This window comes from Narcine bancroftii, chromosome 3, assembly GCF_036971445.1.
Source record: "Narcine bancroftii isolate sNarBan1 chromosome 3, sNarBan1.hap1, whole genome shotgun sequence".
In the NCBI taxonomy this organism is placed as follows: Eukaryota; Metazoa; Chordata; class Chondrichthyes; order Torpediniformes; family Narcinidae; genus Narcine; species Narcine bancroftii.
In genome coordinates this window covers 339,429,962-339,455,906 of record NC_091471.1, presented here as the reverse complement: position 1 = coordinate 339,455,906, position 25,945 = coordinate 339,429,962, and the positions used below count along the sequence as shown (strand labels likewise).

Below are 25,945 nucleotides of genomic sequence, written 5' to 3'. Positions count from 1 at the left end.
ACTTGACATTTTATCTGAGATTTTCTTGAATGCTCTTTCCTGCAGGAAACAGAACCCCAACATCAAAAGGGATGTTGGGAACTGCAGCACTGGTGAATTTAAAAGGAACACAGGGTCATTGGCACTTGGGCCAGATGCTGAAACATTGGAATTTCTAAGGAGTGGGAGAGCAGATTATCAGAGTTTAATCATTAAACTATTTCTAACAAAGTGTTTTCGACCTGAAACATTAATTTCCACAAATAACAGTTGAGCTGTTGTAAGTTTCCAGCATTTAAAAAAAACTACAACTTCTCTGTGGTTTAATGTGCCTTTAATGCATTTTTAAAGACATTACAGTTCTGAAGAGAGAAAGTGTCGAGCTTCAGTACAATTTAATTATGGAAGGGGACGGTGTTAGAAGTGATCAAGGTGAAATCAGCTTCACTAAATTGCACGTGATAGAAATTGGAGAACTAACAAGGTAACGTGGGAGTGAAAACACAGAAGTCTGCAAATGCTGGAATGGTGTTAAAAATACAAACATTCTGAAGGAACTCACCAAGTCTTACAGCATCCAAAGGAGGTAAAGCTGTACAACCAACATTTCGGGCCGGAGCCTTTCTTCAAGGTAACGTGGGACTTGTCTCCATTCCATTTCTGCGATTCAAGTCTTGACCAAAAAAAGACTCAGAGATGTTCACCAGCTGTCATTTGTCTTAGCGTTTCATGCAACAAGTTGACCAAACTTTAACAGATCTGTGAAACTTGATCTGGGAGGACTGAAGGTTTTTTAATTGAATCCAGCTAATGTAGCGTTTGAGCTCATTTGGCTTATTTATACAGTGGCATAAGAGTGTTGTACCTTACCTTGATCTGAGGAAAAACCTGAACTGCACTAACACAAATGTGCGGGAGAAACTCGGTAAGTCACACAGCATCCATATGAAAGCTTCAGACCAGAATCCTTCGCCTAGGTTGAAATGTTGGTTATCCTTTACTTCCTCGAGGTGCTGCATGACCTGCTGAGTTTCTCCTGCACATTTGTGTATTGCACTCGACCTCAACATCTGCAGACTTTACTGTGTAAACCTGAGCTGGAGGCAGTGTCTGCCTTGGAACCGGGCCAGCAACATACAAGATGTGCTGACATCTAAAGGTGATTAAAGCCTATTAATCACACATCCTTGTCTAATGTGGTTGATTGGTAGCACAATCAATGTGGTTGATTGTAAGAAAAACAGAGAATTATGGGGGTGAGGTGGGGAAAGATTAGATTGTGAAGTAGGTAACTATAAAAGTCAGTACCACTTGGTGAGTTGAGGGATCTGAACTGGGCTTTAATCTTTTACATCTATCTCTGATGCAATGAGTCAGCACAGAAACACCAGCCACCCATTTATACCGACCCCATTTTATTCTCTGCACATTCCCAACCATTCCCCAGATTCTACTCCTCTCCCACACAACGGTCAATTTAATTAACAGCGAGTTAACCCGCTGATGCAACACATCTTTGGGATGCATGAGAAACCAAAGGATCCAGGGGAAAGAGGTCTAGGTGCCACAAGACTCGCACCAGGTTCAGGTACAGCTGCTATCCCTCCACCATCAGACTCCTCAATGACATTCAGACTCACTTAAGGACTCTTACTTGTCCACTTCATTGATTTTCTTTGTTCTCTCTTATTGCACAGTTTGCTTACATTTTTTAAAATCTGCTTACATATTTATGCTGTGCAGAGTTTATTTTTTGCACTACGAATTAGTGGTCATTCTGCCACACAGGCAGGAAAAAGGAGCCTCAGGGTTGTATGCGATGCTATGTATATACTCTGAAAATAAATCTGAACACCCATGTGGTCACAGGGAGAATATACAAACACCACACACAGTTGACAGCATTCGGTGCCCGAGATCGGGATCAAACCCGAGTCTTTGGCGCCGTCAGGCAACGACTCTTTCTGCTGCGCCATTCTTTGCAAACTTTTTTTTTAAAAAAACCTCAAGCATCTCAAAGTGAAGTCATTCGCAGATTTTCTGAAGCAGACTGGCAAAACATCATCTTCATGTATTAAATCATAATTCACAAAAATAACTCAAGAAATTGGGGGACATCCTTGGAAATATCATCCTGATTGACCTGGTGTTTAAGAGATGGTGCAAACCTGATCTCCAATGCTTACAGCATCTGTATGAGCTGACAAGTGGGGAGGGGGTCAGTGTAATTAAAGTTTTAGGCATGATTCTCCTGGGTGGGAATTACTCCTCCTTGAGCATCTTCCCACCGAAGTAACGTTACCATGGCTACTGTGACCACATGATCTGCAGCAGCTCCTGGATTTCAGGCCAGCATCTATAAACTTTATAATATTAATAGTTTGAAGTAGACACAAAAGAAATAAAAATTACAGAAGAGATACATAAAAATATTCCAAGTGGCTACTTTGGTTCTTGGAGCTTTCATTGCTTTCACTGTAATACATGCACATTGTGATCTACATTAAACACATATTTCAAATTGTGACTTTTTATGCAATTACAGGGGTATTACCAATAAATAAAATGTCTGTTGATGACATTATTGCATGCAAAGACTATCTTGAAGACATGACATCAGCCGCAGAAAAAATGGAGACAAAATATTTCTTCGTTGGTCAGATTTCATCCAATATATCCGTTGTAAAAATGAAAATTGTGTCGTGTGCTATTTATTGTTACGAGTCCAGAGGACCCCAAAACCCACCAGTAATAGATATGCACCACGCCAAAGGGTTACTTGAACAAAAGTTGCTTTTCATTATCTTTGAACATGAAAATAGAATCAAACTTTAACTTATCTCTATTGACTCACTTAACCCCCCCCTTCTAATTCTAAGCGCACGTGTGTGTAATGCGTGCGCAAGTTCAGCAAAGTTCTTTGGTTCACAGTCCAATCTCACTGGTTGCAGGCAATGCTTATATTGTGCACAGAAGTTAACGTTAATAAAGTTCACCAGGCTTTGGTGCTTAACAGGTTACCACTCAGAAAGGTTCTTGTTGGTTTTCAGAGTTTTTCTTGTTCCAGGACATCCACAACTGATTCCTTTTTAATCACGCACTCCAGTGTCTTGCTGATGAAACTTGCCCTCTTCAGGGTTCGCCAGATGATAACCTCTTTCTTTCAGGTCACTATAGAGTTCCTTTCATTTTCTCCTATTCCAAGGGAAACACTGGACAGCCAGTCCTCTCCTTTAACCAGGCTGTCTTCCAAAGTTTGCCAGCTTATCCTTCTGGAACCGAAGTCTCTCTCTCTCTCTCTACCTCCAACTCTGAGAGCAAAGCTTGTTTTTTATTCTGCTCTCTGCCTGCAAAGATCACATGACCTTCCAGACAGTAAATTCTATTTTCCAGACAAAGCTGCTACTGCCTGTTGTTACATTTGTTGCCTTTGGCAAACAGTCCATCATGAGTCTGAGCTCTCTTGCAAAAGCTCCTGCAAAAATTCTGTGTTTTAAATTGTTTCTGTGTGACTTGCTCTAACAAACCTTTCCCAATTTATCTCCCAAGCACCTCTATAATACTCTGTCACAGTATGTAGGAGAGAGAAAATTGACACTGGACAAAAAAAAAAACAGCAATGAGAAGCCTATATCAATAATTTAAAATAATTTAATATTGCAACAGCCATTGAGCTTTACACCATTAATTAATCCTTCATAAATTCAGTCTTTTATTTGGCTCGAGGATTTTTTTTGGTCATTTAAAAGCAAGTTTCTCTCATTGCATTTCCTTTAATCATGGCCCATGGAATCAGTATTGTGTACAAGTGGTTTTGAACAACCGCTGCAGGAATGATTTCACAAAAGAAGCATTGTGAGAAATGGAGGTAGTTCGGGGCTCCAACTAGGCATTCACAAATTCAAATGACCATTTTCCACTAAAAGCAGAAATCCAGTATCACAACTTCTGCCATTTTCTCTGTCACAATATTGGTAGGGCAGTGCTTCAAGTCACAATGTATTTATTTTGTGACCACTCGATTAAACAGACAATGGCCATGCAGAGAATTACTTTAAATTATGCAGCAAGTAGAAAACAGGTGGATCAGAAGAAAATCTCTTCACTCAAAATGCATGGAGAAACTCTGGTGCCCTTTCAGCAACAATAAGATGTGAGCATGGATCTTTGGGAACTTTAGAGTTCTCATCTCTAATCCTTGTAAATTATTTGCAAAGTTAACAGAATTTAATGGAGAAGCAGCAGCAAGTTTGCGGCCTAGGGACTTTGCTGAGATGGGTTTTTTCTTGACTTCAATGTGAGAGACAGCAACACGACAAAAACTCAACACATCTTCTTTATTCTCCACGGTAAACAACAATATTCTTATCGGTTTCATATACCTTTACTTCATAGAGTAGATTGGGTGGGAGGCGGGTCTGTAGATTTTCCCAGATGTAGATAGCTACATTTTCAGTGGTACTAAACAAAAAAAGATCAGTTATACAGATTGCTCTGGATTTATTTTACATGGTCATTTGCCCTTTAATAGTTCCCTCTCATCACCGCCACAGCACAAGTGGAAAAAAAACAAAGTAGATGCAAATCAAGGTGCAATTTCAAAACTGTTAGTCGAAACTGCGATAGATTATAACCTTCTTCTTTGGCTTGGCTTCGCGGACGAAGATTTATGGAGGGGGTAAAAAAGTCCACGTCAGCTGCAGGCTCGTTTGTGGCTGACCAGTCCGATGCGGGACAGGCAGACACGATTGCAGCGGTTGCAAGGGAAAATTGGTTGGTTGGGGTTGGGTGTTGGGTTTTTCCTCCTTTGCCTTTTGTCAGTGAGGTGGGCTCTGCGGTCTTCTTCAAAGGAGGCTGCTGCCCGCCAAACTGTGAGGCGCCAAGATGCACGGTTTGAGGCGTTATCAGCCCACTGGCGGTGGTCAATGTGGCAGGCACCAAGAGATTTCTTTAGGCAGTCCTTGTACCTTTTCTTTGGTGCACCTCTGTCACGGTGGCCAGTGGAGAGCTCGCCATATAATACGATCTTGGGAAGGCGATGGTCCTCCATTCTGGAGACGTGACCCATCCAGCGCAGCTGGATCTTCAGCAGCGTGGACTCGATGCTGTCGACCTCTGCCATCTCGAGTACCTCGACGTCGAGGTACTCGAGATTATAACCAGTGCCACTTCATATTTCAAAATAAAAGCCATTTAGAATGGATTCCTGGAAAGCTAAAATTGTCAGATTAAAGTACAATTGCAAAAAATATGGTGTCCGTTTTTATATTTTGTACTGCCTACTTTAATAATCTATCTTCCCTTTCTTTATTGTGTGCTTATTGATTGTTTTCCCATTAGTCTCATCCACATTGTAAGCATGATCTTTTTTTAAATTTTAAATTTAGACATACAGCACGGTAACAGGCCATTTTTGCCCACGCATCTGTTCCACTCCATTTACACCCAATCATCCTACACTCCTGCTACATTTTGAACAGCGGGAGGAAACCGGAGCCCCTGGAGAAAAACTATGCAGACACACGAGAACGTACCAATTCCTTACAGACAGCGTGGGATTCAAACACCGGTCCTGATTGCTGGCGCTGTAAATATGTTGCGCTAACCGCTAAACCAACCATGCCATGTTTTTAGTTTGATATCAGAGACTAGCTTTCCCTACCTTTACCTTCCTTGCTTCTGAGGTGTGACACTTCATCAGATGCTGCTCTGACCCTCCAAAAGTGTCTGCACAATTATAACACTGCTTTGTTTCCTTGCATCATGGTTAATGTGAACATTTATCATCCATCTTCTATATTATTTCTTTTTAATATAATGTTAACCATGGTGGTTATTTTTCATGAACTGCAGCAAGAAATTCTGAGCAGGTGTACATTGTACTCTATATATATATATATATATATATATGTGTGTGTGTATGTATGTATGTGTATATATATATATATGTATATATATGTGTATATATATGTGTATATATATGTGTATATATATGTGTATATATATGTGTATATATATGTGTATATATATGTGTATATATATGTGTATATATATGTGTATATATATGTGTATATATATGTGTATATATATGTGTATATATATGTGTATATATATGTGTATATATATGTGTATATATATGTGTATATATATGTGTATATATATAATATATATATATCTCTATATATATATATGTGTATATATATGTATATATATATGTATATATATGTGTATATATATGTATGTATATATATATATATATAATATATATATATAATATATATATATCTCTATATCTCTCTCTCTATATATCTCTCTCTCTCTCTCTCTCTCTCTCTCTCTCTCTCTCTCTCTCTCTCTCTCTCTCTCTCTCTCTCTCTCTCTCTCTCTCTCTCTCTCTCTCTCTCTCTCTCTCTATATACACACACACACACACATATATCCATTGGACCGCTTTCATCCCTAATGTCGAAGTACTCGAGATGGCAGAGGTCGACAGCATTGAGTCCACGCTGCTGAAGATCCAGCTGCGCTGGGTGGGTCACGTCTCCAGAATGGAGGACCATCGCCTTCCCAAGATCGTGTTATATGGCAAGCTCTCCACTGGCCACCGTGACAGAGGTGCACCAAAGAAAAGGTACAAGGACTGCCTAAAGAAATCTCTTGGTGCCTGCCACATTGACCACCGCCAGAGGGCTGATATCGCCTCAAACCGTGCATCTTGGCGCCTCAAACCGTGCATCTTGGCGCCTCAAACCGTGCATCTTGGCGCCTCAAACCGTGCATCTTGGCGCCTCAAACCGTGCATCTTGGCGCCTCAAACCGTGCATCTTGGCGCCTCACAGTTTGGCAGGCAGCAACCTCCTTTGAAGAAGACCGCAGAGCCCACCTCACTGACAAAAGGCAAAGGAGGAAAAACCCAACTCCCAACCCCAACCAACCAATTTTCCCCTGCAGCCGCTGCAACCGTGTCTGCCTGTCCCGCATCAGACTTGTCAGCCACAAACGAGCCTGCAGCTGACGTGGACTTTTACCCCCTCCATAAATCTTCGTCAGCGAAGCCAAGCCAAAGATATATATATATATATATATATATAACAATAAACTGATCATTATCAGGTTTCTACTTCCTCTAAAGATTTATTTTATGCAAGACACAAAATATCTACCTACCTAACAAGATTTGCAAAGTATGGAACATCTTTGTCCAGGTTCTTGTGGTCAAGTTGGTTCATAATGACTTCCTATTAAGGAAAGAAAAACAGGCAAGAATTTGGCATCAACATTAAACCAAATGTTATTTCCTTAATTTCTTGAAAGGCTATAAACATCAGCCATACACCTCAATTAATAACCAAGGTATTTCTTTTTTAAATATGCACCCTCCATAACCCTGGGCATGCAACACAATGAGGCAGAGTGACTTGCCCTGTTCCTTAATAAAAAAAAATCTTCCTCAATGTAATTGTTACCTGCAGGTGTTCCTTCAGTTCTGTGATATTAATCACCATACCAGTGACTGGATTGACCTGAAACATATCGTAAATTGAAGTTACATTCATTGTTCTTCACTCATGACACATAGAAAGATAAAAAGAGCCATGTGATGACCCATGAAATACATTAACCTGAAATGTTAATACTGGTGAAAAGTACAAAAAAAACTATTGCCAGAAATCAGAAATCCCCCCCCCCCCCCCGAAAATTGGAAAAGCTGAAAAAAAAATTGGAAATGCTGAAACGTTGCCACCCTTAGCTGGTCAGGAGGCAACTGTGGCAAAAGAAACAGAGTTAACATCTCAAATCAAAGACCTTTTGGCAGAACTCAAACATGTAATTACCTTTCTGCCAATTTGCATTGTGATCTCACTTTCCCCAAAGTCCATCTTTGACTCTTCCCTTCTTAAACCTGACGGTCTCCAACTCAAGCATAGAGGTAGCAACAAACATCCCTTCCTGAATCGTTCCCTATCCCGGCTACTCTTCCTCCCGCATTGCAATGACTCACTGTTCCTCCACTTCTACCACATTTGCTCCAACAATGAGATTTTCCAACACAAATGCCTCCAAGGTGTCTTCCTAAATTATTGCTTCCACTCTATTGTTCTTAAACAATCCTTTGACTGCATCTCATCTCTTTCCCACATTCTGCTCTCAATCCATTTCTTTTTGGACAGGACAAGGACAGAGGCTCCCTAGTCTTCACCATCTACCCAATGGCTATCTGCATTCAATGGATTATCATTCAGTTTTAACTACCTGGCAAAGGTAGTTACAATGACTCTTCACAGATGTTGCCTGACCAATTGACTATTAGCAGCTCTTGCAGAATCTTGGACTTTCTAAATTTCTCTAAATTTAGACATACATCACAGTAACAGGCCAATTTGGCCCATGAATCAATGCCACCCAATTAGCCTATATCCCCAGTACATTTTAAAGAGTGGGAGGAAACCAGAGCCCCCGGGGGGAACCCATGGAGACACAGGGAGAATGTACAAACTCCTTATAGACAGCGTGGGATTTGAACCTGGGTCCCAATCATTGGGGCTGTAAAGGCGTTGTGTTGACCACTATGCCAACCGTGCCACAATTATTTGTTCATTCATAAATGATTGTAAATAAAGGGCTTTACAAGCGATGAAATTTCCAGTTAATATCAACTGGTTTCAAAATTGGAAAATAATTGTTCTACAGCTTCATTGTTACTCTGCCAGCAAACAATAGAGTTGGTCTTAGGTTGCCAACTTGTATTTGATTCAAATGTTATAAAATTTCCCATTTAAATTCCAAACAATTCAATAGGCCATTGCAGTAATAACCAAAATAGGCTCAGTTCAAATTTCCAGTTAGATTAGGGACAGGCTTCATGCTGTGACCAAGCCTCACTGGCCATGAGGGCCATCTTATTCCTTGAATACTTCAGCTACACACTCCCCTGCCAATCACAAAGGTGGCTCGCCAGTGGCTATACTTTGTGAGGTGTCCGAGATTCGGTACGTCACCATAGACTCTCAAAAACCTCTTCAAGTGTATTGTGGAGGGTATTCTGGCTGGTTGCATCACTGCCTGGTATGGAGGCACCCACTCTCAGGACAAGAATAATCTCCAGAGTGGCTGTTAACTCAGCCTGAGACATCACAGGCACCAGACTTCACTCCTTCAAGGATATCTACATGAAGTGGTGTGTTTTAAAAAAAAAAAGCAACCTCTATCCTCAGACTCCCACCACCCAGGCCATGGCTTCTTCACTCTACTACCATTGGGGAAAAGGTTCAGGAACCTAAAGACGAGCACTCAGCGGCAAAGGGACAGCTAATTCCCCGCTGCCATCAGATTCCTGAATAATCAATGAACCAAAGACACTACCTTACTTTTCATGCACTATTTTTGTTTATATAATAAAATTGTAAGATGGTTATAAATATGACAATAAATTCTGATTCTAATCCACCATTCCCCAGTCATTCCCTTCCCCACCTCATTCCCCAGTCCATGGGAGGAGAGGGAGTTTGCCCAACCATACCTCTGAATGAAAACCCTCAAATTGCTTCAAAACACAATCAGAACATCAGCTTACATGCATGTACTGGCAAACAGGCTTGCACCTCAGGTTGCTCATGGAGATCTCCAAAGGGGTTTTATTTAAATTCAGAGACTCCTGGACAATCCAGGAGGACAGGAAAATCAAGTTTTCCATAGAAGTTGAGACTTTCCACACATGATGAGTCTTTCTTCTTCATGAACCGTTGCTTCCCCTTCCATCATGGTTAACTGAGCCCTTGATGCATCTCATGCATTTTCCAGACCTCTGCTCCAAATCCCCTTCCCCTGGTGCTCACCATCCACCCCACTAGCTTCACATTTAATCTTCAGTCGGGTGGTAGAGCTCGTGAAGTGCCTTCAGCACGAAATGTTACCTCGATACCAAGCCACAAATTAAAGTAAATCATTTGAAACATTTACAACTATGAAGCAATTAATAAACAGCTCCTTTGTTGTCCTAATTGCAATCCGACAATGGAATCTCTTTAGAGGATTTTGTATGCTAAAAGACTAGCTGGGTATTCTTTACTCGTGTCTTTTCTCTAAAGCCAAGCCCCTCTCTTTAGTCATTGAACTCTTGACAGGTTATTCGACTCCAGCAGAGTGAAATAGCTTTTGATCATTTGTCTTTTGCCAGCAACTTCAAAACTCACCTCACCACGCAGGGTAACTTCCACTGCAATAAAAAAACCACAAACATAATAAGTTAGATATTAAAATGAAACCTGAAAAACCACTTGTACTCTTTAGAAATATGTGCCTATTCTGTAAAATGTTTTCATTTTTTTTTAAATATAGATTCTCAACTTATGGGCTTATGCAATTCTTTTATTAAAGAGGGAGAACTACAACTGAGAAGCAATAAATGCACAAGGTTGAGGGAGAATTAAGCTACCACAGCTGTGATTCTGCAACACACCACTCTTTGATCTCTGTACAGCCAATAGACAGCATGGAACACAAAGTTGCATGCGACTTTTTAAAGCAATCTCCATCACCAGCTCTTAGGAAAATCTACTCCAGAGAATTTGGCCACACTAGTTTAGAGCTCCCCTCTTTATCATGACGCCTTCACATATATTAAAAAAATATCTTCTTGCTTTTCAAACAATGTTGAGCAACACAAGGAAATAATCAGCCAATTATACTCTTCCGGCAGGGAAGCGTCAGGTGCAGAGAAATCAGAGAGTTTGGCTGATAAATTGTTGATAGAGCGGAGGTCACATGCAATGATACCAATCAGATCCAGTGATCTCGAGCCAGGGAGCACATGACTCAACCTGATTCAAATCGCCCGAATAATTGAGACTTGGGACTGAGAGGGATCTGTGAGAATCAGCAAGGACTGGATGAGCTGAATGGTCCTCTTCAATGTCATGGGAAATATGGGATAAAGGGAAGAATGAACTGGCTATGGTATATATTATGGTGAGTAGCTTAAAAGGTATGAAGTCAACTTTTCATGCAGAGTTGAGGCAAAGGTGCACAGACTTAAAAAATATGGGAGGCTCAACAACAACGTAGTAAGACCTAGTGAACAGAGTGCTTTATAGCAGCCTTTAACAGATGCAGGCAGGAGACAATGTGCACCAATGCACCGACTCAGACCAAGAATCACTGACGTGGTCAATATTCTCCCTTTTTTTGTAGCAGGCTGACATGCTACAATAGAACTCCTTCCTGGAAATTCTGATGCACCAAAATGGATGGCCATTGAAGGTTCTTGCTCTGATACAAGTGTTAAATTTAGACACACAGCACGGTAACAGGCCCTTTCAGTCCAAGAGCCCGTGCTGCCCGATTACCTAAAACTCGATAGGTTTTGAAGGGTGGGAGGAAATCAGAGTACCCAGAGGAAATCCTCGCTGACACGGAGAGAACATACAAGCTCCTTACAGATAACACCATATTCCAACCATGGTCACTGGTACTGTAACAGCACCGCCCTGTTAATTTAAAAAAAATTAGACTTTGTGATAGTACAGACTATCACCAATGTATATAGTTACAGTAACTAGAGTATGTAATGACTGTGCTTACAGCGATTGGCTGAGAGCTTAGCCACGCCTACTGTCTGGGCCTTAAAGGGTTGTGTCCCTAGCCAGGTCGGATCATTCCGGACTGGTCGGCCACCTGTGAAGAGCTCCTGTCTTTTGCTAATAAAAGCCTTGGTTTGGATCAACAAGTCTTTGGTTCTTTCGACGAGCTCTACAGACATATAACATGGTAAGAAGCTATTTCAGCCCAAGAGTCCAATCCGCCCAATTTACACCCAATTAAACTACACCCTGGTAAATTTTGAATGGCAGGAGGAAACTGGAACGCCTGAGGAAAACCCATGCAGACATGGAGAGAACGTACAGACAGTGTGGGATTCAAACCCCGGTCCTGATCACTGGCCCAGTAAAGGCATTGCGCTAACCGCTGCACCCACCACCCCACATCTGTTGTGTGGTTTCGGAGTTTAAAGCATGCTTGGCTGGCATTTAAGTCTGAAGGTGGTGGGGTTTGGGGGTGGAAGAGATAAACAAAGGGCTAATGCAATGATCAGGCCTGACTTTGGATAGATTAACAAGGTTGAAGTAAGATAGTGGAGCCTGCAGGAAGTATTAACACCTGGTTTTGGACTAGTATGGCTCAGGAATGTCTGGATTTTAGGTCCAGGCAGATTGGATAGTTGCAGAGGTGAAGGCGATTGGAAGAAGCCATTTCATTCTTTCCTTTATCACATATTTCCCATGAATTGAAGAGGACCATTCAGCTCATCCAGTCCTTGCTAATTCTCAGTCCCAAGTCTCAAAAGTTAGCTTTAATTGTAACACTTGTGTCCAGATTCATTTCTCTGTGAACCCACTGAACCCAATACTTTCCCAAACACCACAGCATCAGAGGTTAGGGAGAGAAGCCTTTAGAGTGGGGAAAATGGATGAACTCATGATTAAATGGCAGGTCAGACTCAATGGGCTGTATAACCCACTTCGGCTCCTCTGTCTTATGGAGTGCAATACAGGAATGTGTTGGAGAAACTCAGCAGGTTGCGCAGTATCCATTACAAGTAAAAAGTGGCCAACATTTCTGGCCTGGGCCTTTTGTCAGGTACAAGAAAAAAAAAACTAGACAGGCACCCGGATAAAAAGGTGGGGAGGAGGAGAGGAAGGGTGAGAAGCTTAGGCTAACAGGTAAGAGAATGACAGGTGGATATAGGTCAAAGGGTAGAAGAGAAAGCAATTGAAAAGTGATGGGGAGAGTGCCAAGAGTAGCTAATAGGAGAAAGGAAAAGGGTGAGGATAGGAGACAGATGGATCATATCTTAAGTGACTCAGGACTTGGAAATCCTCACCAATGTATCTCTTCCAACACTGGGTTGGCACAAGCTAGCAGTTAACATATTAATGGAGAAACTCAAAGATAGAAACTCAAATTAGCTTTGCAGTGGATTGCACGGCCAATCACAAAGAAGGCTCACTAGCGGCTATAGTTTGTGAGGTTTCTGAGGAGAATCGGTATGTCACCGAAGACTCTCGTAAACTTCTAGAGGTGTACAATGGAGAACATTCTGGCTGGTTGCATCACTGCCTGGTATGGAGGCACCAACTCTCAGGGCAAGAATAAACTCCAGAGGGTTGTTAACTCGGCCTGCGACATCACAGGCACCAGACTTCACTCGGTCAAGGACATCTACACAAGGCGGTGTCTCAGAAAAACAGCCTCTATCTCCCACCACTCAGGCCACGCCCTCTTCACCCAGCTACCATCAAGGAAAAGGTGCAAGAGACTAAAGACGAGCTCTCAGCGGCACAAGGTCAGCTTCTTCCCCGCTGCCATCAGATCCCTGAATAATCAGTGAACCAAAGACACGGCCTTACTTTCCGTGCACTGTTATAATTATTTTTTATAGTAATGTTATAATATGAATGCTTGCACTGTGACGCTGCCACAAAACACTGAATTTCATGACTTGTCCATGACAATAAATCTTAATTCTTGTCCATAACTCTGGACTAAATTTCAGATATCATCATTTTTTTGAGCCATAAATTGGTGCAGCCAGCTTTTTCAAGGCCAATAAGCTAAAATCATTTAAAGGAGATCTGGAGGAAAGAGTCCCATGTTGTATCTGGATTCAGCCAATTGCGAGCCACACATTCCTTCAATTACATGCTTATGCAAACAAACCATTCATTAGATACTGACCTTTGTAGTTATGTCCATGACCATTTGGGTTATTACACTTTCCAAAAATTCTCTTGTTATCTTCAGCACTCAGTAAATTACTGGAAAACAAATTATACAGTAAAACCCCCTGGTATCTGACACCAAAGGGGATTATTAGATACCGAATGAGTGTATTTTCCAGTTGCTTGACTGTGTTGTGTAATTGATGAACTAACAGTGAGGTATGCTGATTTTAAACTACTGTATTTTTTTAACCTATTTAATTTCTTTGAATTTTTACTGATTGCTTGAATTTAGGATAAAAGGATTTTTACCAGTGGTGTAGCCAGGTTTTGACTTAAGGGGAAGCTAGAGCACATAAAAAGGTGCCACAACCACAGCTCTGCGCGTGTGCACACGAGCACAAGTTTTGCGACCAGCCCACAAAGCCCCCAGGCCTCCCTCCTCTCTCCAATTGCCCTCCTCTCCTGTCCCCTTCCTTCCCTCCTAGCTACACTCCTGTTTTTTTTTAAACTGTAAATGGGTATTGCTTTTTCAAAATGGATTTCAAGGGTTACAGTATTTTTTCCCCACACTGGTTTTCATTAATAGTTTACAGAATTCAGCCCTTGTCAGCACTCAGCCCTTGGGCATACCACATGCCTGTGCCTGCAGTACAAACTCCTGACACGCTGCCATGGTTTCAGTTAGCAGAAACTAAAGCCCTGCTCATGGATTATAATGATGCCCTCCAGACATTTGGAACCAACTGGAAAAAAGGCACTTTAAAGCACAAGAAGCTTGATTACTCATAAATAAACTGGAGACTTTGGAGAGGGTGCAGAGGAGATTTACCAGGAATTTGCCTGCATTGGTGAAGTTCAAGTTTATAATCATCGTACATCATCCGGAGTGTTTCTCTGGACCACGATGCACAAATAATACACAGCACATAAAAGTCACAAATATACATATAATAAATATATTGGGATGATTTACTCATCCCCTTTTTGCTGAAAAGCTGTGCTATTGCCTGAAACACGGACCTGTCTCTAGAAGCCGGCTTGCTTGTTCAGACAGAAGAAGGGTCAGTGAGTCCTAGTGCACAGCAAGCCAGCTGCCCAAAGCAAAAGAGGCGGGACGTGTAGTACAGCCCCACTTCGCCTCTGATACTATCTACCTTGGTAGATAAAAGCCGGGTCAAGTTCAGGACCCACCCCCCCACCCCCCAATCCACCTTCAATGTGTTCATTTAGGTGAAGCATTCAAAAAGCGGACACTACCCGGCTTGAATCCTCTGTGTAAAAGGAGTATCAGTTGCAGGATACCATTCATCAATCTCACAGCCAACAGGAAGAAGCTATTCTCCAGCTTGGCAGTCCAGATTTTGATGCTCCTGTACCTCCTTTTTGATGGTAGATGGACAAAGATATCGTGTGCTGGATGAAAAAAGCTCAAAATTTCTTTGAACTCTATTGAAGCAACTCTCCCACTAAACATTGTCAATTATGGACAGGGAGACCCTAGTGACCTTCTTGGCCGTTTTGACCACCCACTGTATTGGCTTCCACTTCAATGCTTTGCAGCTACTTTGGATTATTTAACCCCTGAACATTAAAAGTTGCAAATTTCAAATTAGACATCTTAACAAACTGACAATAGTCACTTAATACAAAATATATTAAAAAAAATACATTTTATATATATATATATATATATATATATATATAAAGATTTTAATTATTCCCCCTCAAAAAAAAACAAACACTACCCAAAGTAGTAACGCCCTAAATAACTGGGTGTGGTAAACCCCACAAGTGGCAGATGACTATCAAAGATTTCAGTGCAGTCCACCCTCCCCAGCCAAAAATACATCATTCATATTAATACAATTCAGTACTATAAAGATATTCAACCCAATGACTCCATTCCCAATGATTGTTCCGGATCTTCAATATCAATAAGACTTTGTGTTAAAACCCCTTTCTTTCCATTTTTCCCATTCCTTCCATTCTGCCCATTTCCATTGGCCCTCCTTTTAGGCAATGATGTCGAAGCTCTTCCATGACCATGTAAATCTGGTAATGAATTAGCAAAAACTAACACATCATGATCATTCTCAAAAAATTAAGATTGAAAATCGCCATAAAAGACCTTCAACACAATGGGGGTGTGGCGAGATGGCGTAGAGACTAGACATGTAATCCCTGACCTCCCTGGTCAGACTTTTAAGTACCCGTTTTTTAACCCTTTATTTTCAATTTAAAAATTTTAATTTTTAGTTTGATATTTTGGTGAGCCATTATGGCTGCTAATGTTAAAAAAAAAACTAAGTCTCAGTTACAAAAGAAAAATACAGTTTCGAAGTGCAGAAGAATTGGGGCCTAAATGACCTGGAACAGCCTCGGACTCGATTTCAGTGATCTCCAAGCCTCAATGACAAAAGTTAAAGTAACAGCAATCTCAAGATTGCGCTGGTTCGACCAGTTTTCTGGAGGAAGAAGCACGCTCCCGAGAAATTGGACACGAGCCTGGAGACTTGTTGCAAAGAACAACCCCATTGGAAAAGATGGGAGCACGGAGAAAGAGGACTGTGACGCTAGACACGCAGTCTATAGCGACTGTGGACGTGAGTAGCGCTGCCAATCACAGAGGATTCCGTAATTTTATTAAAAAATGGTCTGTGGGGGAGGACAGCGACGACCCCCTGAGGAAGTCGGGGGGTCGTCATTGGGTGTCCAAACCCGTAGCAAGACAATTAGAATGCTGCCTTTTGATGTATAACCAGAAGAAGACCTACCTTTCTCAGCCACTGCACAGGAAATGGAAGAAGAGCTGGAAGAAAGTGAGTTACAAATTACGGAACCGGATTCTGCATTCCAAATTGCATCTCAGCTTGTTTATATGATGTTTGAAGTATTGCTTCTTATTTGGATATAATTACTGGTCCATTACACCAGCTGGTTCAAGTGAATACCGATATGAGTTCAGACTTAACTGTGGTTAAGGCAGAAGCTAAAGAAAATTGGGAAAACTTTAAAAAATTTGAAACTTCCTTTTCTGAATGTAAACAACAAGTACAATCCAATACAGAAACAATAGTAAAGGTGGAAAAATCAGTTAAAGAGTTAGGAGCCCGGGAAAGAGAATTAACAAAAAAAAAAATGGACTATTTGGAAAATCAAATCAGAAGAAATAATGTGAAAATTGTGGATTTGCCAGAAGGTATAGAAGGTCAAGATCATGTCAAATTTTTTTAAAATTGGATTCCTCAGATGTTAGGGGAAAGAGTCTTTTCCTGATGGATTGGTATTAGAAAGAGCACATGGAGCTTTAAGAAGAACACCCTTACCTAGTCAACCCCCAAGAGCTGTGATAGTTCATTGTTTGAACTGTATGGATAGAGAGACAATTCTTCGACTTGCAGTTCAAAATGCAAGACAAGGGCAAGCTCCAATGATGGTTCAGAATAGTAGAGTTTTCTTCTACCCTGATTTGAGTCAAGATGTCATAAGATGCCGATGTGAATTTAATCCAGTTAAAGATGTTTTATGGCGTAAAGGTTACAAATTTGCTTTTCGTTACCCTGCTGTGTTGAAAGTGTTTTATGGAAACTATCAGTCTCAATTCTTTGAAAATGAGCATGAAGCAATGGTTTTTGCTAATTCGCTGCCAGATGTCAGAGGACAAAGATAAAGTCCACCACTATCTCCTAAAAGAAAATCTGATGGTCTTGGAAATGTGAAGGGAAAGAACGGGAATGGAAAGAGTCCACCTACTCTTGAAACGAGTTCACCATCTGGACTAGAATCTCAAGGCTGATTTTTTTTGTAATAAGTTAATATTTTTGATTAGCTGGCTGGGGAGGAGGGGATTGCACTGATTTCTTAGTTAGTCATCAGTCACTAGTGGGTAATCCACACCCAGTTTTTTTTAGGGAGTTACTACCTTTTGGTAGTTTTTTGGGGATTTTTTTGTTGTTTTTTCTTTATTAACAAATATTATCTTTATTTGGAGGGCTTATATAATTTAATTTGAGGGTCCTATATGTAACAATTTTTTTTGTTATTATTAATTTTGTGATTATTTTTGGTATTTAGTAATTGTATTAGGTATGTCAAATTTGAAATTTGCTACCTTTAATGTTCAGGGATTAAACAACCCGATCAAGCGTAAGCGGGTTTTGGCTTGCATTAAAAAGATGAAGATTGATACTGCTTTTTTACAGGAAACACATTTGAATGAAAAAGAAAGTATGAAATTGAAGAGGGACTGGGTTGGACATTTTTTTTTTCTTCATTTAATTCTAAAGCTAAGGGAGTAGCAATTTTGATACCTAAAAATTTACCTTTTGAATTACAATAAATGGAAATGAATGCAGGATGTATTCTTAAGTTGAATTGTAAGATTTTTAATGAATTTTGGACTTTACTCAACATTTATGCACCGAATGTGATGATGAAGCATTTATTTCAGATGCATTTTTGCTTCTGGGACAAGCCAATGAAAATGTTCTGGTTGGAGGAGATTTTAATTGTGTTTTGGAACCTTTAGTAGATAAATTTCCAAAAAATGTTAAAAAATCTAAAATGGCAATTCAAATCCGAGCTTTGATGAAAGATTTTAATTTAGTGGATATTTGGCGACGTCTCAACCCAACAGAGAAGGACTTCTCCTTTTATTCGTCTAGACATGAATCTTTTAATAGAATTTTTTTTTAAATTATCGGCACATTTTCAGGGGAAAATATTCTAGGCAGAATATAAAAGTTGGGTAATTTCAGATCATTCTTTGTTGTATTTTACTTATGAAAGTTCTGAAAAAGTACGTGCAGCTTCTCGTTGGAGATTCAATACGATGTTAAAAAAATGGAATTTATTGAGTTTTTAAAAAAAACAAATTAATCTCTTTTTGGAAGAAAATGTTAATTCCATTCAGAGCAAATTTATATTGTGGGATGCTATGAAAGCTTACTTGAGAGGTCAAATAATTAGTTATACCTCTAAGGTTAAAAAGAATTATTTGACCGAGAGTCTTGAATTAGAGAAACGGATTGATGAATTAGAAAAGGAATTTCAGAGAGATGAGACAGAAAATCAAAAAATAGAATTGTCTAGATTGAAATTGAAATACAATATGTTGCAATCTTATCGATTTGAATGCTTGATAAATAATCTAAACAATGGTATTATGAATGGGATGAGAAAGCGCATAAGGTACTTGCATGGCAGTTAAAGAAAGAACAGGTATCAAGGGTTATTAATGCAGTCAGACGATATTTGACTGTTACTTACAAACCTTGTGAGATTGATGATGAATTCTATTCATTTTATAAGAAATTATATACTTCTGAGGAAAAACAGGAGAGCGAATCGCTTGACTCTTTTTTAATCGATGTTGAAATTACTGGTATTAGAAGAAGATATATTGGAGCTGGAGGCTCCTTTTACTGATTTAGAAATTAAATTGGCTATGTTGGAAATGCCGAATGGAAAATCACCTGGTGATGATGGGTTTTCGGTTGAATTTTATAAGGTATTTTATGATGATTTATCTACAATGTTTGGAGATGTGTTACGACAGATTAATGAACATTATGATTTACCTGAATCATGCTCTAGTGCCTTAATTACCGTAATTCCTAAGAAGGATAGAGATCCGTTGAAGGCGTCTTCATATAGACCAATTTATTTGTTAAATGTAGACTATAAAATAATAGCTAAAGTATTAGTGAATTGATTGGCTAAATTTTTACCTAAGTTGATACATGTTGATCAAACGGGTTTCATAAAGAATAGGTATGCTTCAGATAATATTCTTAGAGTGATTAGTTTGATTAATAAATACCGACAATGCCCTGACCACCCGATGGTGATATTTCTCGATGCAGAAAAGGCTTTTGATAGAGTTGAGTGGAATTTTTTATTGAAAGTTTTAGAGAAATTTAAGTTTGATCCTTCTTTTATTGGTTGGATTAAAGCTTTATATAATAAACCAATAGCCAGGGTATTGACAAATGGTCAGATCTCGGAACCTTTTAAATTAACTCGTTCAACTCGACAAGGTTGTCCTTTATCCCCAGCTTTGTTTGCATTAGTAATTGAACCTTTAGCACAGCTGATATGACAAAAATACACAGATACAAGGTAGAGTTTTAGATGAGGAGTATAAAATTAATCTATTTGCTGACAATGTACTGGTGTATTTAACAAATCCAGTTCAGTCACTTTTACACTTGGAGTGTTTAACACAATATGGATCTTTGTTTGGATATAAAGTTAATTGGAAAAAAGTGAAATCTTACCGATAGGTGAAGGAGATTATTCAGTTTATAAGAATATTATCAATTTGAAGTGGACTGATCGAAATAAATATTTGGGTACAAATGTGAATGTTGATTATCAATCTTTATATAAATTAAATTATGTACCATTAATGAAAAAGATCAAAGCTGATTTGATTAAGTGGAAGGATCTTCCTATAAATTTAACTGGAAGAATAAATACAATTAAAATGAATATCTTTCCACGTATACAATATTTGTTTCAGTCAATTCCATGTTTACTTATTAAGAATTTTTTTTCTGAGATTTAAATAAAATGGTTAGGGAATTTTTATGGAAAGGTAAATTTCCGAGAGAGTAGCTTTGAATAAGTTGACCTGGAAATATGCATTAGGAGGATTACTTTTACCACACTTTCAAAATTATTATGAGGCAGCTCAATTTAAATTTATTAGTTCTTTAATGGATTTGGAAGGGACCCCTAGTTGGGCTAAAATTGAATTGGTGAATATTTTTGAATTTGAAATACATCAATTTTTGTTTCGGTGGAATTTAAATTTATTACAACAATATAATGTGCCTATACTAAAGCACATTTAATGAAGTTATGGATGAGAAAAAATAAGCAATAGGTTCGAAGGGTAAATTATTGACTTTAACACCGTTATATAATAATCAACTTATTCCTTTTTCAATGCATAATCAATGTTTATTAAATTGGAAATCTAAAGGTATAAAAAATCTGGGGGATTGTTTTAAAGAAGGTAAATTTTTATCCTTTAATCAAATGAGGGAAGGTTTTGGTATTAATGAGAATTCTTTATTTGCTTATTATCAACTTCGATCTTTAGTAAAACAAATATTTGGTAGAGATACGACTTTATCTAAATTGACTAAATTTGAATCTTTTCTTGTGACTGTACAAAAGAAGGAATATATTTCATTGATGTATCAAATACTACAGGAGAGTATGGAAAAAAGGGGATGGGATAGATTTAAGATTAAATGGGAAAAGGATATTAACCTTAATTTTTCCAAGGATGATTGGTTAGATATTTGCCATAATAGTGTTACTAGATTGATAAATGTTCATTATGCAATGGTTAATTACAATTTTTTACATCAATTGTATTTAACACCTGAAAAGTTAAAAAAAATGATTTTAGTGAATCAGACTCTTGTTTTAGATGTAGTAATTCAGTTGGAACTTTTTTTCATGCCGTTTGGTTATGTGTACATATACAATCTTTTTGGAAAGCAATTCAATTGTTTTTGGAACATTACTTTTAGACCCGACAATATTATTTTTTAAACTTTATTTAACATTTTATAACATGAATAACATATAGGATTACATTTTTAAAAAAATTAAGAATAAAATAATAAAATTACAATACAATATCAGTAATCTAAATAAACTATACCCTCCCCAATAATTATTACACATTAATAACCCAACTCAAATTAGTCCAACCCCCCCTTTCCCCCCCCCTCAAAATAAAGAGTGAAGAATTAATAAAGTTAATAATATATTACCCAACAATATTTTTGTTGGGCAAGTTGAAGCCTTTGAAAGATTTGGGATTAGATAAATTTTAGATTGCTTTTGTATATTTAGCTTTATCTGTACAAAAAAGTGTATAGCAAGTACATGGAAAAATGCTAATGTGATTGATATTAATAGATGGCATGATTAAGATGAAACCTTGTTTGTTAATGGAAAAAATTACATATGTTTTACATAATTATTCTTTTTTCTTAATAAGTGGTCTTTATATTCAGAACATTTAATTTTACTTTGATTAGATTTTAGTAAATATTTTTTAGTTTATATCTTAGTTGTTTTTGGCTCTCCTAAAGAGAGCTGGCTGAGAGGGGGAGGGGAGGGGGTTTCTCTTCTCTTTTTTTTTTAAATAATTTTTTTTATTGTTCACAATTTGTACTTTTACCTCTGTATGTAATAACCTTGTTGAACGAATAAATAAAGTTGTGTCAAAAAAAACCTTCAACACAGCAGGATGTCGAAAAGCAAATTTCTAATCCTTCCGCCACAACACTTCTTTAGCCGAATTAAACTCCTGTCGATGCCTAATTTCTCACTCAAATCTGCATAGAAAAATAATCCATTGTTCTGAATCATTATTGGAGATCGATTTTGTCTTCCCTTCTGTACCGCCAGCCGTAAGATAATTTCTCTGTCTTGGTAGTTCAGGCACTGAATTAAGTCTGCTCGTGGTGGTGGTCCCAGTATCGGTTTCTTTCGTAAAGCTCTATGTGTCCTCTCCAATACTAGACCTCCCAAGAAAAACTCTTTACCCAGCACCTTGGGGATCCAATTCTTAAAATTTTTTATTGGATTGGACCCTTCAATATCATCTGGAAGACCCACAATTTTCACATTATTTTTCAGACTTTGATTTGCCAACAAATCAATTTTTTTTCAGTAAATCTTTCTTCTGGATTCCCCAATCCACAAACGAATCTTCCACTTCCTCTATTTTTTCCCTTATTATGTACAACTTGATCTTTACATTCAGAAAAAGTTAATACAATTAAAAAAAAGATCTTGCACTGTATCCACTGATTTAATACATTTATTGACATCCTTCTTAAGTGTAGATATATCTTCAGACATATTAGATATTTTAGTTGTCATTTCTAAAAACCCTCGAGTCATTTGTTGAGATACATTGTCCATATGGTAAGCAATCCCTTCCAAAACTGCACAACCTGTCTCTAGAAGCCAGCTTGCTTGTTCCAATTAAGCAAAAGCGAGTTTTAGCTTATATTAAGAAAATGAGAATTGATATTGATTTTTTACAAGAAACACATTTGACTGAAAAAGAACATCTGAAATTGAAAAGAGATTCTGTTGGACATGTGTTCTTTTCTTCATTTAATTCTCAGGCAAAGGGTGTAGCAATTTTAATTCATAAGGATTTGTCTTTTGAGTTGCATACTATGGAAGGGAATACTGGAAGGGCTTCAAAGGTGAATTATAAAATTTTTAATTAATTTTGGACTTTGCTTAATATTTATGCACCTAATGTGGATGATGAGTGTTTTATTTCGGATGCTTTTTTGTTATTAAGTCAAGCTAATGAAAATATTTTAGTTGGGGGAGATTTTAATTGTGTTTTGGATCCTTTGTTTGATAGATCCCCAAAATGTATAAAGAAATCAAAGATGGCGATACAAATTGGGGCTTTGATGAAGGATTTAAATTTAGTAGATATTTGGAAAAGGGTTATCTTATAGAGAAAGATTCTTCTTTTTATTCTTATTGACATGATTCATTCTTCAGAATAGATTTCTTTTTAGTATCGGCACATTTACAAGGAAGGATATTACAGGCAGAAAATAAAAGTAGGGTTATATCAGATCACTCTATTATTTTTTTCCTATGAAAGTTCAGAAGTAGTATGTTCATCTTATAGATGCATTGGCTATTGAGGCAATAGCAATTAATAAGGCAGAATGAATAGATAAGAGGGATGAGAGTTATGGATGAAGAGTATAAGATTAATTTTTTTGCAGATGATGTTTTGATATATTTAACAAACCCAGAACAATCATTGCCACATTTACAGGAATGTTTATTACATTATGGAACATTGTCTGGATATAAAGTTCATTAGAATAAAAGTGAAATTTTACCAGTTGGAGAAGGAGATTATTCAGAGTATAAAAATATTATAAAATTGAAATGGTCTGACAAAATTAAATATTTAGGAATAACTGTAAATACTGAGTATCAATCTTTATAGAAGTTAAATTATGTTCCATTATTTTAAAAAAGATTAAAGCAGATTTAATTAAGTGGAAAGATCTTCCGTTAACTTTAATTGGTCGAGTTAATTGTATTAAGATGAACATTTTTCCTCATATTCAATATTTATTTCAATCAATACCATGTTCTATCACAAAGAGTTTATTTCAGGATTTAAATAAAGTTACGAGAGAATTTTTATGGAAAGGTAAATTACCATGGGTAGCATTAAGCAAACTTACTTGGAAGTATGCCTAAGGTGGGCTTCAATTACCTCATTTTCAGAATTATTATGAAGCAGCCCAGTTGAAATTTATGAGTGGATTTATGGATTTGGACCAGCCTCCAGGTTGGGCTTAAGATGAGATGGCTTGTATATCTGAAGTTGCGGTCCCTCAATTTATATTTCGATGGAATGTAAATTTGTTGCAGGAATATGCTGATATTAAAACATTTCTTGAAGTTATGGACAAAAAAAAATTTAGGATCAAAAGGTAAATTGTCAATTTTAACTCCATTATATAATAATCATCTTATTTCTTTTTCAATGTATAATAATAATTTAAAGAGTTGGGATTTTAAGGGTATAAGAATATTACAGGATTGTTTTGCAGATGGTCAGTTTCTTTCTTTTACTCAATTGAAAGAACATTTTGATATTGCTGAAAATTCTTCTTTTTTATTATCAACTTCGATCTTTTGTGAAAAATATGTATGGTAGAGAGATGATATTACCTGTATTGATGGAATTCGAGTCTTTGATTTCTTCTATATCAAAAAGGGGTTATATTTCTGCTATGTATCAAGTACTACAAGATAATATGGATAAGCTAGAATGGGAGGATTCTAAGCTTAAATTGGAAAATGATTTAACTTTTGTGTTTCCTGAAGATTATTGGGCAGATAGAAGTGGAGTCACGTGATGGAGTAGTGGCCGTTAGAAGAATACCACCCCTCTCCAGAAAAGAAGGCAAAAAGTAAAGAAAAGCAAAGCCACAGACACACAAACCACAACAAATAAAAAAAGGTGTGGAGGAAATGGCACCAAAGAAAGAAAAGCCAAAAACAACAGGAAGAAAAGAAGGAGGAAAGATGTCAAAAGAGAAAGGTGAAGGCCTTACCTGTACAAAGAAGCAGGGACCCGCTGTGGAAAGAGGAGGCCACTCCCTGAGTTCAGTGGAAACCCCGAAGGGTCGCGACCCACCGAGCGCAGGACTACAAGGATGGCTCACGGAGCCAAACATAGTGCACACGACAAAGACAACACCGACGGGAGGGGGGGACCAGCTGTGGAGTGGAACTCCACAGCTCGAACAGCTGAGTAAGACCCGACAGCAGGGCTCCCAGCGGGAAGATACAGAAAATAATGGGAACGAGAGGGAGGAGAATGAAAAAAGGAAATCAGAGACTCAACAGATGACCAGCCCAGAGGAAGAGGACCAACATCAAGACACCATTAATTAAAAAAATACCCAGCAAACTGAGATAAACTGCCCAACAAGAAAGTCAGAAGAGACACAGATACAAGGAAGAGAGGTAGAGGTCACAGGTCCTGGAGTGGACTCAGGGGAAGAGGAGGGAGAACATCAAGCTCTGCACAGAGAAATAGAAGATAAAGGGAATGGACTGTACATAGATAGGAAATTTTTTGAAGAATATATGGAAGCAGTAAAAGAATGGCAGACAAGAATTTAATGAAATTAAAAGAAGAATAAAAGGTACAGAAGAAAGAGTGAGTAGATTAGAGATGGTAGTGACAGAAATAGGGAAAAGAGTAGACAAGGTGGAAGAACGAGAAACAGCCATAGAAATGGAAGTGGACGAGTTGAAAAGGAAATTGGAAAAATCTGATAAAAAAGTTAAGGAAACACAGGAGTTGTTAGCTCAGAAGATGGATATAATTGAAAACTACAATAGGAGAAACAATATAAAGATAGTGGGCCTTAAGGAAGATGAAGGAGGCAAAGATATGAAAGAATTTATAAAAGAATGAACCCCAGGGTCCTAGGAATGCCAGAATTACAGGAAGGAATGGAAATAGAAAGGGCACACAGAACATTAGTCCCGAAACCACAGCCACAACAAAAACCAAGATCCATTCTAGTAAAATTCCTGAGATATACGACAAGAGAAAATATATTGGAGAAGGCAATGAAAAAAATAAGAGATGACAAAAAGCCACTGGAATACAAAGGTCAAAAAAATTTTTTCTACCC

The 25,945-nt window shown here is 38.2% G+C and overlaps 1 protein-coding gene across 1 annotated transcript in view; it reads right to left on the bottom strand.

Moving 5' to 3' along the window:
* Positions 1-3,612: 3,612 nt before the first annotated feature.
* pts (6-pyruvoyltetrahydropterin synthase) overlaps positions 3,613-25,945 on the bottom strand; it is a 30,434-nt gene continuing 8,101 nt past the window's right edge. The window contains exons 2-6 of the mRNA XM_069929473.1: positions 13,717-13,796; positions 10,176-10,198; positions 7,449-7,505; positions 7,150-7,220; positions 3,613-4,440 (exon numbers count right to left, since the gene is read on the bottom strand). Of these exons, the coding sequence (XP_069785574.1) occupies positions 4,317-4,440; positions 7,150-7,220; positions 7,449-7,505; positions 10,176-10,198; positions 13,717-13,796 (355 nt within the window). The 3' untranslated portion in view covers positions 3,613-4,316. The remainder of the gene's footprint in view (positions 4,441-7,149; positions 7,221-7,448; positions 7,506-10,175; positions 10,199-13,716; positions 13,797-25,945) is intronic.